This window comes from Argiope bruennichi, chromosome 11 (assembly GCF_947563725.1).
Source record: "Argiope bruennichi chromosome 11, qqArgBrue1.1, whole genome shotgun sequence".
Classification (NCBI taxonomy): Eukaryota; Metazoa; Arthropoda; class Arachnida; order Araneae; family Araneidae; genus Argiope; species Argiope bruennichi.
The window spans coordinates 6,714,742-6,734,456 of record NC_079161.1 but is presented as its reverse complement, the minus strand read 5'-3'; the positions used below and the strand labels follow the sequence as shown (position 1 = coordinate 6,734,456).

General features: G+C 28.7%; 1 protein-coding gene across 1 annotated transcript; it reads left to right on the top strand.

Moving 5' to 3' along the window:
* The first annotated feature begins 7,801 nt into the window (after positions 1–7,801).
* On the top strand, positions 7,802–12,473 carry LOC129957459 (ubiquitin-protein ligase E3C-like). Its single transcript, XM_056069773.1, has one exon. The coding sequence runs from the start codon at positions 8,032–8,034 to the stop codon at positions 11,245–11,247; it is 3,216 nt and encodes a 1,071-aa protein (XP_055925748.1). The 5' UTR covers positions 7,802–8,031; the 3' UTR covers positions 11,248–12,473.
* Positions 12,474–19,715: the final 7,242 nt, after the last annotated feature.

The following is a 19,715-nucleotide window of genomic DNA, read 5'->3' as shown; positions in this document are numbered from 1 at the left end:
TAAAAAAAGCAAGAGTCAAAAAGTAAAACGCACAAGCACAAGACCAAGACAGAAACATGAACACACCTAAGTATCTCTGTGTGTATAGACAAAAATAATGTGCAATAAGCATAAAAAAATTTATATCTATATCTATACTTATAACAAAACTGAATGTGTGGATTGAGCTCAATAAGCCAGACCGTTTGACCCACAGCTACCAAATGTACCAATTTAATTGTGGTATACCTGTCTTTACGAATGTGTGTGAATTTGACGCGATCGTAAACCTAGTGTTAAAAAATAATAGCAAACATACCCCGGAAACAAATACAAACATACCCTAATATTATAATGATACAAAGTTTGGAGTCGGCATAATATATACCAAATGGCTCGTAAATATACCATCAAGGCAGCATCTTTTCGATGGCATCTCTAACTGTTTTTCAACATTTGAGATTTAGGGGCAATAAACGCATAGATCTTATACAAGAATGTACTACATCAAAACGATCCTAAAGGATTTTCTATTTCAGTTGTCCAATAAACTTGCAGAAAGAAATAAGAAAAAATGCAAAAGCATAGATTATAATCTCTCGTCCCCTAGCACTTCGCAAGAACGCAAGGGGTTACCAAATTGGCTTTTGTAAAAGGAACAGAAGCAATAACACTTGTAAAATAAGTGAAAAGATTGTTTGTGGAAAATGTACAAATACAATTGAGTATTTGTGTAAAAAATGTGCGAAATAAATGTAAAATATTGATATAACTTATACTAAAATTTTTTAATAATAAAAACTGTCTATAAATAGATATATTTTTATTTTTTACTTATAGATTAAAATTACATTGCCTTTTCAGTGAATGTTTTTTCTTTAAATATATATAGTCGTTCATGCGTTCAGTTGACGCTTGTCGTAGAGATAGGTATAAAAGAAATGTCCCTAAACCTAGTGTTAAACATATTACATTGGCAAGAAAAAGATATACCTTGAATGTAAAATCCATTTTTTTTTCTTGTGAAGCAAATACTGCAAGAATTTGATTTGAATTCGCTCAGTAATTTGAATTTTATTACAGTAATTTGTATCCCAAATAATGCTATACATTTCTAGACGGGATCTAACATGAGCATAGTATACATCTTCAAAGCGCAATTTTGCTTTTGAGAATTCCAAGCTTATATGACAGGCCCTGGAAATCACGGAATCCACATGGGCAAGTTATGTTTACTTGTTGGGTAAAGTCAAGTTAGTGTCAAAGATGATACTCAAATCTGCGACTTAGTGTGAGCGGGTTGATACACGATCATTAATTTTATAAATATGATTCAAAGCCCGAGCTTTTCTAATATAGATAACAATAACAATATGTACAACGATATACTAATAACAATAACTATACTACATTTCCCAATTTTCAGGCGTAACATGTATGTGCACCTCTTAAAAAGAAGATGAAGATCTCTCTTGTAAAAGAACAACATCTAAATTGGAACATATTGAACTTAACAATTTCACATCGTCAGCAAATAAAAGTCGCACAGAATCAGCACTAGTAAGATCATTATAAATCAAATATAAAGCAGAGGTCTAAAATTAAAGCCCTGTGGAATACCCGAAACCTCATGTGAAGTAGCATTATTGAGATGAACACAGAAAGCCCAATTACATGAGTAAGAATGGAGCCAATCCATCAAGTTAACATGAAAACTAAGACGACGCAACTATTTAAAAGAATTCCAAAATCGATAGAGTGAAAGGCCTTCGAAAAGTCGGTGTAAATAACTTATTTGAAATGAAGAAATAATCTTATTTGATAAGCCAAATAAATTAAAGACGTTTGGACATTTAAGCAAAAAACTGCCTTGAGACGAAGAAATTAGGTACTTAACCTGTCCGAAAAGTGTTTCAAAAATCTTAGGTATAGGATTTAAAATAGCATTGTGATGATAATTTTTACAGTCCTGTGTATCAACCTTTTTTAAAAACAAATATAATTCTTGTTTGCTTTTAGATATGAAGAAATGCATTAGATCTCAACGACAAAATAAGTGGGTCCTATTAACACAAAATGTCTAATATTGTTCCGATATTTTCATGATATTAGCCGGTATTTAGAATATCGAAAAATATCGTTGTGATATCGTACAATATCTTATGCTAAGAGGAGGGTATAAATCTAAAACTCCGCGCATCTCTTAATATTAAATGAAGGAATGTTATCAGCACCAATACTAAGAGAATATTTTAATTTTTTGGTCGCAAAAGTTTATATTTTCATATATAACGCTGTCGATTTTATCAAAAATCATTTGCTTAATTGCTTTTGAACGACGATTATAACATAGTTCGTGCTAGGCTTGAAAAGAGAATTAAAATAGTCAGCAAAAACATTACAATACCGCTATTATTTTCATGACACACGTTAAGGTATAAACTGTGCGGTTAATTGATGTTTTTATTTTTTAAAAAAAGAAGAAAAAAACCCAAAAGCTTATAGGATTGGATTACTTCCTGAGAGCCGCAATTATGCTTTATAATCTTTTGGAATATTACTAGTTTATCAGTAAAAATCTTTGTTTTTGTTTCACAGTCCAAAACATCAGTTTATTAATGGGACGGTAACACACATCGACATATCTCTTTTTATAACTTCTGGTAAATTAGTGTACAAATTTTATTTAAAAAAATAATATTAACAAATTCCTATTATAAAGAAATATGTATATATTTTTATCAATAATATGGATATCAATAAAAAAAAATTCTTAAGTGTTCAATAATTTAAAAAAAACTTATTGGGTTTAATTTTTTTTTTTTATTTAATATCTCCAAATGTATAAAGTTTTCACTTTCTCAGTATTTACAACATATATCTTGGATGACTATTAAGTATCATGATCTTTTTTTTGTAATTCACGTAGGGAATTTTCATTTTAAATTCATTTACTTATAAAAAGTTACAAATTACAACTGAAGTTCTTATTTTAAAAATTTGATGTTTTTTTATTTATTTATTTATTTATTATTTGTGTAATTTTTTCCCCAAATAATTTAACTTTAAATTCCGTTTAAAATGTAATAGTTACGGAATTTCCGTTAGATGGCAGCAGGTAGTGGGGAGAGTTCAGTTTCGAAAACATTTTTCTTTTTCTTTCTTTCTTTCTTTTTTTTTTTTCCATGTTTCCTTTTTAAAACTTTTTTATAAAGAAACATCTAGAACTAACAAATATTTCTCCTACATTTATTCAATATGAAATATTATTCAATATAAAAAAATCTGGCAGGAAGATTTTGATAAGGCGATTTGAAGTTGTTTTTTAAGGGTAAAATGACATCTCGATCACTGACTTCATTTATTGTTAAAAGATTTTAGAAAGAAATCCCTTTTATAAGATCTTATCATTGTAGTACTAATTCAAAAATAATATTTTCATTTCATATTATAAAAATAAATAATCAGATTTTTTTTTACACTCGTTTTTAACCTATCAATTTATATTTTTCTTTTGTAAGCAAAATCTTGTATTGAAAGTATTGGATTAAAGACGCTGCATTATTATTGATCAAACATTATCAGTATCTGTAAGATTATTAGAGGGGATAAACAGTTTTTAAATATTAAACTAAAATATATGGCAAGAGAAATTACATAATGTAACATTACCTAATTACATTACATCTATATTTGGGAATGTAGTGTCAAAAATAGGCAGCAGCATAGTATAGCAATTAAATCAGGATAACAGAATATATGCCTATGTTGCATCTAAAGTACTGATACAATATCTAAGAAATTAAAAAAAAAAAAAAAAGTATCTTTCTGATCAATATTTGGCAATTTTATAAATCAGCGCCTTCACAAAATAGGATTTTGCACAGTTATATTATCAAAAAAATTTTTTCTTCTTCTTTTTAATGCATAGTATTTAAGTTATTTAAATTATTAATATAAATAGTATTTAAATTAATGTAGTAAAAGATATCTAAACATTTTGCATTTTATCGAACATTTGTTGAATTTTTCATTTAATTGAACTAGAAAAAGCATCCAAATGTGTTTTATGAAAAAAAGATTATTCAAATCAACGAATTTTACATATTTAAAAAATATAATAGATATATTAGTAAATTAGTAATATGTACATAACAACACTCTGAGCCCCGTGTAATACATTTATAATCATTTTATTTCATCGCTATAAATATTTATATTTTTATTTGCAAATTTTCCAAGGCATTTATTTCAGTAAATTTAATTATTAAAATTTTAAGGAGCATTAAAACTGGTGAACCGGCTGGTCACCAAAGGTGGCAAGTTTAAAATAAATCTTCATCCTTTTTTCATGTCAAAAATGAATTATTCTTGATTACAATTTGTACAAAGAAATAATTACGTAATAAAGGTTTTGTATTATTTTTTTAACAAAAAAATTTGTCAAATTTTCTGGATTGCTAATTACATTTATAAGTTTAAAAAGTAAATATTCTTCAATCAGTTGAAAATTCATTAATTAAGGCTATTGCTTTACTTTAAATTATCGAGCTACATAAATTTATAACTGCTTGCCATTTTAATCTAAATGACTTTAAGCAATTAAAGTTCTAGGGAAAAAAATTTACGGAGGTAAGCGTCGTACGCTTCTTCGCCACATTCTGGATATGAGTAGGAAGCGCATTGTCTCCTGGTAACCAGTATTTAGATAGGCAGTTTCAGTCTGCCACTATAGTGGTGAACATTCTTTTCAGGCTTGTGATTACACATAACTGAAAATTTTAGATTATCTGCAAAAATGCACATATCATTTGCTTCATAATTTGTTTTTGTGATAAACTTTTAAATTCTTTTTTTTTTTTTTTTTTGACCATGAACTGTAATTCAGTATGACAAAAATGAAGGACGGAACATTAGGGCAAAAATGAATTTAACATTAATCAATCTTCTTTCAAAATAACTAGGAATGGGTGGGTAATTATTCACAAAAAGAAGCGTATTTCTTCTTGGTTTGATTATATATTTATCAAAATAATTTACGTTCTTCTCTAAAGTTTCTCTGATCAACGATATCTTCTTTCTCTCTCTCTCTCTCTCTTTTTATTTCCTGTTAGAATTAAATAAGAGTGATTTCATACCTATGAAATAATGCGATTAATTTTGTTTTCATTTTAAAATTGAAAGATGACCCTGAGTGTAAAATTTGCTACATCGCGTATCTTCACAGACTTTAGAAAGTAGGGGAATTATGGATATTAACAATGAAAAAAGAAACCTAATTTTGCAGATGAAAAAGTGAACAAAACTATAAAATTAAAAAAAAAAACTTATGTTTTACAAACGACAGTAAATTGTATGAAGTTTTTTTCCCCCTTAGACTTAAAAAAAAATCATTGTTCTAAATTATTTGCTAAACAGAGTTATTTTTGAAAAAAGATATAGTAATGTATTAACTAGTGAAACATTTTCAACTGGCTTCCCCCCCTTTTTTAATGTAAGTATTTAAAAATGTAAAAAATTATTTTTTCTGACAGTTTCTATTCAAAGGTATATATAAAACCGAAAAGGTTTGTGAAGATTTCTTGTGTAAGCTATAGGATAACAATTCTTGAATTCCGATTTTTCAAAATGGAGGAAGAAACGTATTTTATTTTAGAAGAAAATTTTATTTCTTCTTAATACAACATAATTAAAAATCAAAATGTATATTAAAAAAACATTTATTTTATACTATCCAAGAGTTGGTTTGGTTATTTAGGGTTTTTGGCACAAAAGCCAAATCTGGCTATGCTGCGCCACTCGAATGGTGAGATAAATCAAATTCATATAAAAAGTAATACTAAGAAATTTATTTATAAAAATTCAAATTTTGAAGGGTAACGTATTAAAATTAGTACTCTAAAAATAATATGCTTTTCATATTTATACTATTCAAGGGATCAATGTAAATGTGACCAATAAATTGATAAAAGAACTTGCTGTATTGAATACTAATAGCCTGAGGCACCCGGAGGATTCATAGTGAATATGGGTTATATTTGATTTCAGATAAATCGTTTAGATATGACTTTATGTCCATGAGTTCACCAAATTGTCTGATATTAAACTAAACTCAGGTTATTTAGTGCGCAATTGTAAAGGATACTTGACTTTCACGTGAATAGATCCCATTGTCTTACTTAAGTTTTGTATTATCGTATACATAAATCTTTCGCATGGAGACAGTCCTATATTAAAAACATACATATCTGTTCATCTATATTTTTAAGTTTCGTGATATTATAATTTTTTTGTCTTGTAAACTGCACAAATATTAAACAGGGTCCTTCTTCTTGCAGTGGAAGAAATTTATATAAAGTATTTGATGAAACAATGAAAACAGTTTAAATTTCAGGACAAACATATTTTTGAAAATATGGAAATTAGGTAAACAAATGTTTTCAAATAAACAAATTATTTCTGTTCAATGATATTTTTGGGAGTTACCAGGAAAAAACGTAAAAATTCAGCTTATTTTTTAATTAATTAAAATTCTAAAAAAAATTTCAAATCGCTCCAAGCTGCACATTTTTATCCTTCAAGGTATAGGTCCAAATTTGGTAGATGGAAGTCAAACGGTCCAGCCTTTAGAGCCCCAACGCATATACGGACAGATAGATACACACACAATCACATTCATCTTTATTATTAGTGTAGATAATATGTTGCACATTTAAATTTACTGCATATTTATATTACTTAGAGTTCACATTATATCATTTGCAGTTAATTAAATTTTTATAAATTTAAAAATTTTAAAGAAGTAGAATAATTGAAATATATGTCAGAGATACTGGTTTCAGTTCATTCAGACTTTATCTTGCGAGTGGCGACTCGAGTATTGCAGCTCAAAACATCAATCGGTGAAGTTATATACGTCCTGTTAAACGGATTTACTCTTTTGACATATCTCAAGCTCTTAAATGAATAGAGATAGTGATGTCAAGGGATATGGCTATTAAAAGCAAAGGTGACATTACGGGCTATCGTAGTGTATCGTAGTAAAAACCTTTGGGATTTATGGATATTTAATTGCAACGAGTTCTTTTATCCTATTTCTGTAAACTCTTTTATTCAAAATGTATTTGCTGTTTCTATTTTGAATATTTGAATGTGTTAAAATATTAAAAACACGAGCTGTCGCAAGATTTGTTTGTAATTTTTCCATCATTTATTTATCTTAATGATTATAGCAACGTTTTTGCCAATAAATTATTTTTTTAGAATAAATACTAATAGTTAACAAAAAAATTCTTGGCTTATCATCATCTTAATCTAGATTGAAAACTTTGTTTAGTGCTTAAATTGAATATTTTTGAAGATTAAGAAGTTGGATAAATTTCTAGATAGCAAGCCACAATCAAAACGCTAAGTGGCCGTTATAAAAATGAATATATCTGTTAGAATGGTAGTAAAATTGAAAGAAACGTGAAATTGTTTTGGAATGAAAAAATGCTTTTTTTAAAGCAAATAAAATAATAATTATTTTAAAAAAATCATTTTGTTTTTCATTTCATGTGGAAATTTTTTTGTTTAGTTGAATAAATTTCAATTTTTTAAGGTGTCAGGGAATTTGTTCTTTGTTGCTGTTATGTACAGATGCATTTTTTTTTTCCGGAGAAGATATTCAAGCATTTTTGTAAAACAAAGGAATCCTTTAACTTTATCACGTGATATATTTTGTCATTTAGTTTAGGGCTTAGTATCGAGATTATATAAAATAAAATATTTTGGTAGAATGCGATTTATGGCAACAAAATTTTTGTCTGTAAGGATGCAACAGCTGAGCTTTAATATTGATAGTTGTTTTCTTCATCTTGTTTCATGATAGATTTAGAGATACTTTTACGATCGTCACTGAACTGCTTTATTTTTAAGAAAACAGACAATGTAAGCCTATTTTCTGATTTGACGTATATATTTTATTTGTGCCTGCAAAGTGCAGATTCATTGTTGTTTACATCTTTACATTATTGCGTAGTGTTTTTTTTTTTTTTTTAACGTTCGTTAAAGATGTATAGTTTCGAAGGAGAGTTCAGAAGGCGGCCACAACAATCTTTAGGAGGAGCCAGCCGAAAAGTAGCTCGTGAGGAATTAATTCACAAAGCTCAAAGAGAGAGACTGCAGAGAGAAGAGAAAAGACGTATTATTCAGTCGGCGACTATTATCCAAGCATTTGTGAGAGGATCGCTATCAAGGCAAGAGGAAAAACGAAAATTTCGGGAAGAATTCGACCATATTATGAAAACTAAACTGAATGACCAAACTTCTATTTTGTCTAATCCAGATGTGCTCTACGATCAAATCGGAAAACTGTTGCACTTCTATTCTGAACAGCAAGATAGTTCAAGACTTATAACTGTGAATCAAATATTTCTGAGAGATTCTCATACTATAAGCAGATTATTTATTTTAAGATTCGATGGATGGCTTTACAAGATTCAAAAACTTCTTCTGTTAAATGTTAAATATCTGAAAAATTGTGTGAAACCAAATTCTAATATATCTTTATCTTTGAGATTCATTGAAGTATTTACAGGTTTTGAGCTTTATGATAATCTTAAACAGAATCAAGTTGCAGACAATTGTAGTGATAATAATGTTAATTTAAAACAAAATTTCAAGCCTCTTGAAAAAATCTGGGATTATTTAATTAGAAAAGGTTATTATGCAGTACTACGTTTAGTGTTAGACAATAATGTGCCAGATTCGCTGCTAGTTTCTCCAAGGCCTCCAACACCTTTGGCTGCTTCTCTGTTGGATCTTTTTCTGCGTTCCTTAACTTTAAAGAGTGATAAAAAGCCTTACTTTTTTCAAACCTTACTTCAAGATTGTTTCACAGAAGAGTTGTCTCAGCAAATAACATGTTTTCTTTTACCTGCCCTTGCATGCAAAGTTGATATCATCACTATTGACACAATTTTGACTGCTATATATCCTGACAATCTAGCTTTTAATTTTCGTGCTACATCAAGCTTATTATACACATTTATTTATTTGATCACTAAACAAGCCAAATCTTTGTCAGATCAGCAGTGTGCAGAATATTTGATTTGTGTTCAGTTCCTATTGCAATCTGTACCTGGTTGGAAAACACCCTCGAGCAATGAATCCGAGTCGGAAGATGGTGAAATGATAGTTGAAAATGACACCAAAGTGCAAATCCAAGAGGAAATAATCAACATGGTGAATAATATTGATCATGTTAACATGATTCTTTGTATACTGGACAGTGAGAAAGCGTTCAATCAGTGCGCAGTAGCTATTTGTTCTTTGTGTAATTTACTTCTGGGCCATCAGAAGCTTGCTATCCATCATTATCGTTTGTTGTACAGTCTTGCCTTCAAGCCAGCATTCTTCCGATTACTGTGGAAATCGATAGTGTCTGCGAATGTTCCGTCTGCTTTTGGTACCACAACTTCATATTTGCAACTGATTACCCAGAGTGTGTTATTGAATCCTAGTGACCAAGATGTATTCCTACCCCAACTTATAGTATTTTGTGCTTTATTGAATCATCTCTTATCAACTCTGCACGATTTTGAGTTTTATGATCAAAGTGGTGATAAGACCAGTGTCAAAATGATGCCATTTTCATTATCTGAACTTGCTGGTATCAGTGCAACATTAAAAGATGTTTGTATGGGACTCATTGAACTTGCATATCCAGATAAAAAGTCAACATTCAATAGAGATTATGTTAATGCAATGAGGAGTGTGGGTGCTAAAAATTTAGGTAAGCCAGTAGATTTCAATGTCGACAACTGGAATCTACTTTTCAAAGTTGTGGTAGCTTTGCTGAGGCAATTGTATTCAAGGGATTGCCGACGTAAATTTTGCCCTGAAGGCACATGGATAGCAAAACAGTTCCCTGTTTTCTTTGATAGAGCAGCTGAGATGTATTTCACTAATCGCAGAAGTTATGGTTATGAACCTTTTGTTGGGCCTCAGAACATGACTAGAGAACAGCTGGAAGATGAGGGGCCTCCACTTTCTGCTGTTGAAGCTCGCCAGTTAGCAATTCTTCGCGAGTTTCCTTTTGCAATTCGTTTTCACGATCGTTTCAAGATATTTCTCAACCTTATTGTGAAAGACAAGCAGGAAAATCAAGGTGAGCTCTCCAATTTCCAAATGGGCCCCATCATCAGGGTGACTATACGGAGAAATTTCATTTATGAAGATGCATCTACTTTTCTATCCTTGCAAAGTGAGCCTAATATTAAAATGAGAATTTTAGTTCAGCTAGTGAATGCTGTTGGATTAGATGAGGTTGGTATTGATGGCGGAGGTCTATTTCGAGAGTTTCTGCAAGAGTTGTTAAAGACCTGTTTTGATCCAAATCGTGGATTTTTCAAAACAACCCATGATGGTCTGCTATATCCAAATCCAAATGTACAACGAGTGACACCTGATTTTGGTCGACATTATTTCTTTATTGGTAGAATGTTAGGAAAAGCTATTTATGAAAACATGCTTGTTGAACTTCCACTTGCTGCATTTTTTCTTACGAAAATCCTTTCTAGACATTCAACATCAGATGTTGACATTCATCATCTAGCTTCACTTGATCCTGTTATGTATCGAAACCTCTTATTTCTGAAAACATACGACGGTGATGTTACAGATTTAGGCTTAGATTTTACAGTGATGAACAGTGAATTTGGGGAAAATGAAGTTGTCGAACTAATACCAGGTGGTGCTAACATACCTGTGACAGAAAATAATCGAATAAACTATATTCACTTGATGGCAGACTTTAAGCTAAATAAACAAATCAAAGCTCAGTGTCAAGCATTTAAAGAAGGGCTTGCCAATGTAATAGATATGGAATGGCTGTATATGTTTGATGCTAATGAACTTCAAATTTTAATATCCGGGTCTCAAACACCTATTGACATTGAAGACTTAAAAGCTTATACTGTGTATGCTGGTGGGTATTATAGGAACCATCCTGTTATTTGTGCCTTCTGGAGGGTTGTTGAGGGTTTTGATGAAAGACAGAAGCGACAGTTGTTAAAATTTGTCACCAGTTGTTCACATGCTCCACTTTTTGGCTTCAAGGAACTGTCCCCCACATTTTGCATTCAAAATGCTGGGCGAGAGGTTCGGCTGCCAACAGCTTCAACTTGCATGAATCTTCTAAAACTTCCTGAATTTGAAAGTGAAGAAGTCTTAAAAATGAAATTGTCCTATGCAATTGAATCGGGAGCTGGATTTGAATTAAGCTGATTTCTATTCCTTCAGCAATATGTGGTGATATTATTTTATACTTTTGTAAAAAAACAAACAAACTGATTATTATGCATAGATGTGTGTTTATTTATTGGATGGAAAAAAATTTCTTGTTTGAGTAATGAAGATTTTGACTTTTCACTAAATGATTGTTGACTGATTTTTTTAGGTTTACCCAATATATGTTTATGTCTTTGTAAATGGATTTTATTACTTCTTTTACATGACTGAATGTTTAGAACATCAAGTGATAAAGAAGTCATAATATTTTATATTATTATTTTTAAATAACAAAAAAATTAAAAATATTCTTAATTATCTAGTTCAAAGGTAAAATTGGTTCCCTCTTCTACGAATCCTTTTCCAGCCCCCTCCCCTCCAAAAAAAATATTCGTGAATGATTAAGCATTAATTAATGATATATAAAATAAAATTCTTTCAAAAATAGCCATTCTGTAAAATATTCTTCTGTGGCAGTTTTAATTTCTACATTTCAAAAAGTCTTAATTAGTTCATGATTTCTATAATGTTCATTTTTAACAAAAATGAAATATTCATTTTTAACAAAAATGAACTTAGTTCATTTTTTAAAGAGAATTTTTCTTAAAAGAAAAATATAACTTTGGAGGTGAATTTTTCTTAAAATTTGTTTCATTATGTATCTTAAATCAGTTGCAAACATTTAAATTGGCTTTACAAAAATCAAGCATATTATCAGTTTGCTTTTATTTATATGAGCTAATTCTTTCATTTTGAATTCGGGATTTTGACAGATGTAATTATAATTTTTATTAGATTTAGTGAATCTGATTATTCGTTTAAGTAAAAAACTCAATAAGAAATATACTGTAGATGAAGGTAGATCATTATGGAGTATTTTCAAAATACAGATCATTGGTCAAATATATATAAAAAAATAATTATCTCTTGATGATTGAAAGTTTATGCCTTTATTTTATTTCTACAATAAACATGTGGGAAAATTAGAGCAGATAAGACATTTATGTTATGGTGAAATTTTGAAATGTAGAAAGCACAAAATGGACATCTTTAAAAATAAATTTGACTAACTCGTGACTTTTGTTCTTGTTCAATTTATCTCTTGAAAAATTGAAGCGTTTTAATGAAATTTTTATTTATAACACTTCTATAATGCACTTAATAGTTTTGTAGTAGTAAGTACTTAAATAATGTGAAATATATTATTTTATCTATTCTTTATATTAGTGCATATTTGAAATCTAATTTTTGTTTTTCTGGTTAAAATAAAAATTGTTAATAATATATTTTTTTTAATTTTTATTGATTTTAAAGTAAAATTAACACCAATTTTTTTTAAAATCTTGTTACAACAAAAAGTATTTTCTTTATTCATATTTAATAAATACTTTTTATTTTATATCTTTCTTTTTATTGATGTCAGTGTAAAATATATTGGTGTCATTTCATTTTTTTTTTTTTTTTCAATTCTGCATTTTGCTTTATTTGCAGATAAATTAGATACAAATTCGTTTAGATCGTCACTAATTTCTCTAATATCAACATAATTTTATTTGTAATCTGCATGTTTGACATTATTAATACTTTATGCCATCTTACATTAACTTATAACAGATTTTAAAGTATTTGTCAGCAAATTCAATAAGACATTAATATCATTTTTGAAACATATAGCTTATTTTTCATTGAAATATTATTGCATTTAATTGAATTTCATGTTCTGAGCAGAATATTAAGCTGAATATCTCCTATCCTATAATAAATATTTTTTGCTTGACTGGTAACTTATTACTAGCAAGTTTTTTATGCCTTTACTTCAATGGATGCATATTTCATAAATTTAGTTCATTTTCTTAAAGTTTTAATGCTTCCATGAAATACTTTACAATTGGATGAAGTAGATCTAAGAGAGCTACAAAACATTTTACAAAATTGCTGCTGAATTAGACTGCGTCAAAATTAGTTGGTCTATATCTTATCAAGATTATGACGGTTTATCAATTTTTAAGATGGCTGCCAACTTTTAGGTTTTATCTATATTAAATTTAGTGCTAATTTTGCCAAATAATTGCTTAAAAAGTTTAGTTTGGCAATATATATTGTGTCAGGATGTTTGCATTAAAAACATGATATTAACCATAGCATCGATTTTTAAATTTAAAAGTCATGCTAAATCTCATGTCTATCCATAATATATTGATAGTTTATTTTTGTTCATTATTTTATAAAAAATTGAAGATGAAGTTTTTGATATTTTATTTTCTTTAGCAAAGGCACAGATAAAGACTTAACAAATCTTAATTATGAATATTATTAGTAAAGGAAATGCATCAATGCTTAAGTTTGATAATGATTGAGACCCACCAATAGAAAAGTCTCATATGTCATTTGTATTAAACAACCAACAGAGCAGGCATAAATAATTTGTAGTAAGGTAAAAATTAAAATATTATATACTTTTATCATTTTATATTACTAATAAACATGTATGATGCATTAAAAATTTTTTGTTAATTGATATCTTAATTATAGTTCTGTATTTTCACATGATCTGCATTTATACTTTTCATGTCCATTTTTGATGTTTTACTGCTATCGAACAAGGATAAAAGAAAGGATAGATTTAATTGCAGGGTGCTGTTCCATTCTCATATTTCCAAATAGTTTCACTAACCATTAAACAGCAAACTGGTGGTTGAATCTAATACTGAATTTGATGAAATAATGCTTTGAAATATTCATGTTCAACAGGGGGACCTTTTTTTAAAGTTGTTAATAACATCAAAGACTAAAAATGAATATATTATTTTATTTATATACCATATATATTATTTTATGCATTTGTTTTAGGGGAATAATTAATTGTTTATTGTTACTGTATTCTGTTCTATTTATTATTTCATATCATATGATCTATATATTAATGTTAAATAAAATATTTTCAGTAGTTTTTTTTTTTTTTTCTTCTTTTAATATGCAATATATATCAATGAAAAATTAACATTTCCCAGCAGCGACTTCCTGAATTTTTCTCAATTGGCTCCCACTAGCTAATGCTTTGAAATCCTTTTTGTTTTTAAAAAGGTTGATATATAAATTTTAATGTTTTTCTTAATGCAATTGGAATTAGATAAATTCTGAAAGAACTAATTCTACTCTAAAAACACTTTAATTTTACATTACAGGAATTATTTTTTATAGTTTCAACAAAGTATGATAAATTTGTAAAGTTTGAATGTGTGTTTCTTTGTCTCTACCCCTGTCTTCAAAGTAAATGAATTGAAATGATTTTCTAGGATACTTGTGTATTATTTTCATATCTTGTCAAATTTGGGAAATATTTAGTGAATTCTTGCATTACATGCGAAATCTAAGCAAACGTATTTTTATAAAAAACAGAATTTTAAGAATTAGTTTAATTTTATTGAGATTTTAATTTCTCTGAAGTTTTTGTAATAGATCTAAAAGCGTATGACATCCAAATTTCTCAAATTTTGTCTGTTATAAATATATGGTTCTGTTATTCTTTCATTTTAAATCCAAATTTCAGTTTAGTGCAATGCCTGGTGGTTAGTTATTTCAGAAATATTTTAAAGTAAGGATAATAAAATTTGGCAAAGATCAAAATAATTTAAAATTTAACTCTTTTTATTAGAGTGAAATGATTTACATCCAACAGGTAAAATCAAGAAAATAAGAAAACAAAATGAATCTGTAGTATTAAAAAATTAAATGAAATATGGTATTCTTTTTCTTTTATATTCTATAACGAACTTTAGGAATATTGATAGGAATTAGAAGATAATATAAATTACGGGAAACACTTACATAAATAAATATTTTCTCAAAATCTGAAAAACAAAAAAATTGGAAATAAAAAAACCCCTTTAAAGCATAGTTTCAAAAAATATGTGAAGGAATTTTATTTTAAAACCATCATTTTTTATAATTATAAGGATACAATATTGCAAAATAAGTCAAAAGTAATGTGAAAGTATAGAAGATACTGTGTTCCTGAAAAATGTTTGATCTGAAGTATACAGCAGTTTATATATAAACATCTTATAAATAGATGTGTAATTGGTCCTGTTAAATTATAAAATTCATTTAATATACATATAAACTGAGTGTATGCTAAAATAAATTATTTGTTAATAATTTTTTTTCAATATATTGTCAAGATATTTCTACATTCATTTTCTAACTTTTGCCATTCAGTTGAATGACAGAGTTGTTGAATTCTTTGTAATGAGATAATCAAATATATCTTTAAATTCCTTAATAAACTCTAAGTTAATGACTATACAAATTGTATGTTTATAACTATGTAAATTATATGCTTTTATTTGTTAAAAGTTTCCTTTTCTTTCTTATTTCATATTATGTTTTAAATGTTTTATGTTTTGCCTATGCATAATATTTCGTAGCCAATTGTTTAATTAATGTTATATATGAAATCTTTGCCGAGTACTCATATCAAACAAAAGAGAATGGAAATGTATATCTGCATATATCAAAATTTACTGTGTAAATCTCTCAAAATCCTTGCTTGAACTGCAAAACATACAACCAGTTGGATGTGTATTTTTCTTGGATGTGATTCATTTTATTATCAGCATTTTTGTATTTTGAAAGATACAAATATGAAATATAGAAATTTTAAAAGCTATATTTATATTATTTGTGACATTTGTAAGAGAATTAAATTTTCCTTGTGAAATTGATAAATTTGAAAACAATGAGATTTGTGTAAACAGGTTGTTCTGTGACTATTTTATACTTTTTTAATGTTGTAAATTATTTATTCCATAGTACTGATTTAAAAACACATTTTCAAACTATGCAGAATGTGTAAGTATTTTGTATTATAATAAATAAAATGACTTTCTGTAATTAAACCCAAGAAAAGTTTATCTGATTTGTCAGTTTGTTTCACAAAGATGAGGCATGATAATGTATCACCAATTTAATAAAAAGCAAAAAAATAGAAAAATCTGTTCCATGTATTATTTTTCATTTCCTTTAACTTTTTAATCTTGCATTATCTGCGATATCCTAGTTATTAAATAAATTTAATAAAGATAGTTTTCAAAAATTTTCATAAATGTACAAGAATGTAGAACATTTTTTATTATTTTTTCCCTTGCTTTTTAATTTAAATTTATTATAATGAATATTATTGATTCTTAAAATCAGTTTTTTCTGTTTAAGATAAAATTTCTTGGTTTCCAAGGTTTGCTTCCATAACCTTGGAAACCAAGCATTTTGGTTCAATTTGGAAGCAAAATGCCTCCAATTCTAAAACTATAAAATAACATATAGTTATGAAAAATTTGACTTTCTTACATGTCAGGGAATTGGCCCAAAATAAATTTCATTTTCACAAACCTGAAAGAAATCAAGTTTCAAAATTTTTTTAAAAAAAATAGTAATTGGGGGTCAGAATTACTATTATTAAAGTAAATTTGGTTTTAGTTACTTAATGTACAACTCGTGCAATTTTTTATATTATTTATTTATTTGTGCTGGTAATATGACTGTTTCTTAATTTTTATAAATATATGGTAGAGAAAATATTTATAAAAGATATTGAGTAATTTATTTATGTTTGTTAATTTTTGTCTGTAGAAATCAAAGTTTTTTTTTAGAATCTCCGCTGACTTATGGCTTTACTAATGACGCATTAAGCTTCCGTGGCGACCGATCATCGCTTCAACTCCAGCTGCAGTCAAAATCCGCAAATGTTTGTCTTTATATTGTTGTCTTTCGGGTTTTTTTTTCTAAATTATTTATTCAGATAATAATTATTATTAAACTCTAATTATTATTTTTAACTGTAACTGTACCTTATCTCTAGAAGTTTCTACTACTGTTTATTTCGATATGCATGGTTAAGTTCCATTTGATATAAAGTAACAAGTTAAGAGAGCTGTGCTTTAGCTTAAGTTACAAGTTTCTATAGCTAATCTTATCTTCGTGATAGTATTTATATTTTTCCAATGCACGATTGTTTTTAAATATGTTTTAAGCACATTAAAATAAAGATTAACAATACTTGGAACTTCTTGATACATTTGAAAGAGAATTTTATGTTAATAATAAATATTACAATTTTATTAAAAAATAAATATAAAAATAATTACATTGAATTATCAAGACTAATGACTGCTTCATTTCATGAAAATCACAAATTTCATCACATCATTTAGTAACATACAGATGACTGATAAATAAAGATATAGTGTATGACACAATAGGAGCTTAGGAGAGCCCACACCCTTGGCGCGAATTATTTTGGTTGGCGATAAACTGATGCACTAGATATGGTAAACCTAAATATTTCTGGAATTTTCTTATTTTGCTGTTTTGTCAGCGGGCATTTCGAATTTCGTCATTTTGAAGTTGGGCACCGGACTGGGAGTATGGCTGCGTGTGTGAGTGAGTATACCTTAGATAAAAGATGTCTCTATCAAAAAGATGGAGTCGAGTGCACTTTGGAGAGTCCCATCTGCTCACCCTTTGGTACTTTGGTAAGAATCCTGGTTGATGTCACCGTCTGAATATCTCTAGAAAACAGCAAACGGCTCTCTCTCATTTTTTAAGTTGACACACCAAATCCCTCATCTTTCAACACGGACGGAGGATTTTTGTTGAATGTCCTTGGTGCAAGGCAGATCCAGCCTCCCCAAATCATATTCTTAAAGTTTATTTATTTATTTTGAGATTTTAAGGGATCCGCTACTGTTTTTGGCCTTTTTAGATCTTTCGTTTCATGAAGGTGGTATAGCACAGCTATACCACCTGGGATCAGAAACAACAACAACAACATACCTTAGAATTTGCAATTATCAATCCAGAAATAAACAATATAAAAATTATCTATATAATATTTCCTGAATCTATATAATAAAATATACATTGTATTTAGAGAGCGCTAATGCTGCTACAACTAAAACACAAATGAGCTTAACCAAAATAGAATTAAAATAAATAATAAGTTTACAGTCAAAATTCAAAAAGAAAAATAAAATGAATCAAGAGGTTTTGATAAGAAAAGGACTGTTTGATTTCTGACTTCCTTCGGTTTGTTGGCTTTGAGTTAGGACTCAACAGATGGCACTTCAACTTTAATGACGTTGCATTATGACAAAACGTAAAAAATTTAAATTTTGTTCAATTTAACGAAGTGCATTTGCACTAACAAGTTTATACCTCACATTGTCTTTTGGAATTATACTTTTAATTAGTAAGTACATTGCTTTCTTGTTTAAATGATTTTAGTTCCATTTTCATGGCATTTTGTGGTTTGATGTGTTTTTATCTGGATTGTTTTTTGGAAATGATTTTATTCTTGTGATACTAATTTTTATCTCCAAAATCTCAATTTTCTGGGATTTTCGGGTCACGAGGGGTCCGTTTGTTGGACGAGAGTCAGATCCTTCACAGAAAAAATCCCTAGTTTGAATCCTTGCCTGAAGGTGACCCTTGAAAAAGTCTTCGAGCCGGATTCATTTTATTTTTATTTTTGAATTTTGACTGTAAACTTATTATTTATTTTAATTCTATATTGATACCTTAGAATTTTTTACTTTGTTGATTGCGAAAGGTAAGAAAGAATTGATTGAATGGCGTATGAAGAAAGAACTAATTGCTTCGAATTATGAATGTCCTGAATGTAATGAGCGAATGGGATTATGCAAACGAGTGTTGTTTTGGATGGATTTGAATGGAGACGTCGGAAAAAAGGTGTGAATGCGCATGATGTTTGCAGAAGTATAAGAAAGAATTCGTGGTTTTCCAATAGTAAATTAAGTATGTATGATATTTTGTGTGTAACTAGAATGTGGTTTGGAAGATGTATGAATGATTATGTTGTGAATGAATTGAAATTGAATAAGAATACAGTTGCTGATTGGTTTATGTTTTGTCGAGAGGTTTGTATGAATGCGATTGCGAATGATAGTGTGAAAATTGGAGGAGTAAATGTTATTGTTGAAATTGACGAGAGTAAGTTTGGGAAGATAAAGTATGGAAGAGGCAAGTCTGTGAATGTACAATGCGTGTTTGGAAGTATAGAAAGAGGAACGAATAAATGTTTTTTTCGAGTGGTTGAAGGACGGACGAAAGAGGAATTGTTGTGTGTGATAAAGGAATGAATCTTGCCTGGAAGTACGATTGTTGGGCATCGTATGAATGTTTGTCAGATGAGGGTTTTAAATATTTGGAGGTGAATCATAGCGTATGTTTTAAGGATCCTGATACCTGTGCTCACACAAATTCGATTAAGGGTACATGGTCGGCAATTAAACGTTTTCTTAGAAACCATACCAGCCACGCCGAAGGTATGTTCGACCATTACCTCCCAGAATACATATGGCGGTGTTCCCACGGTCATTCACTTAGCGATGAGACCTTCAATGCTTTTTTAAAATCAACTATTACGCTGTACTCTCCACTCGGAAAAG

Excerpts from the sequence above, each read along its gene's own strand:
- LOC129957459 (XM_056069773.1), top strand. The coding sequence starts at position 8,032 with ATGTATAGTTTCGAAGGAGAGTTCAGAAGGCGGCCACAACAATCTTTA.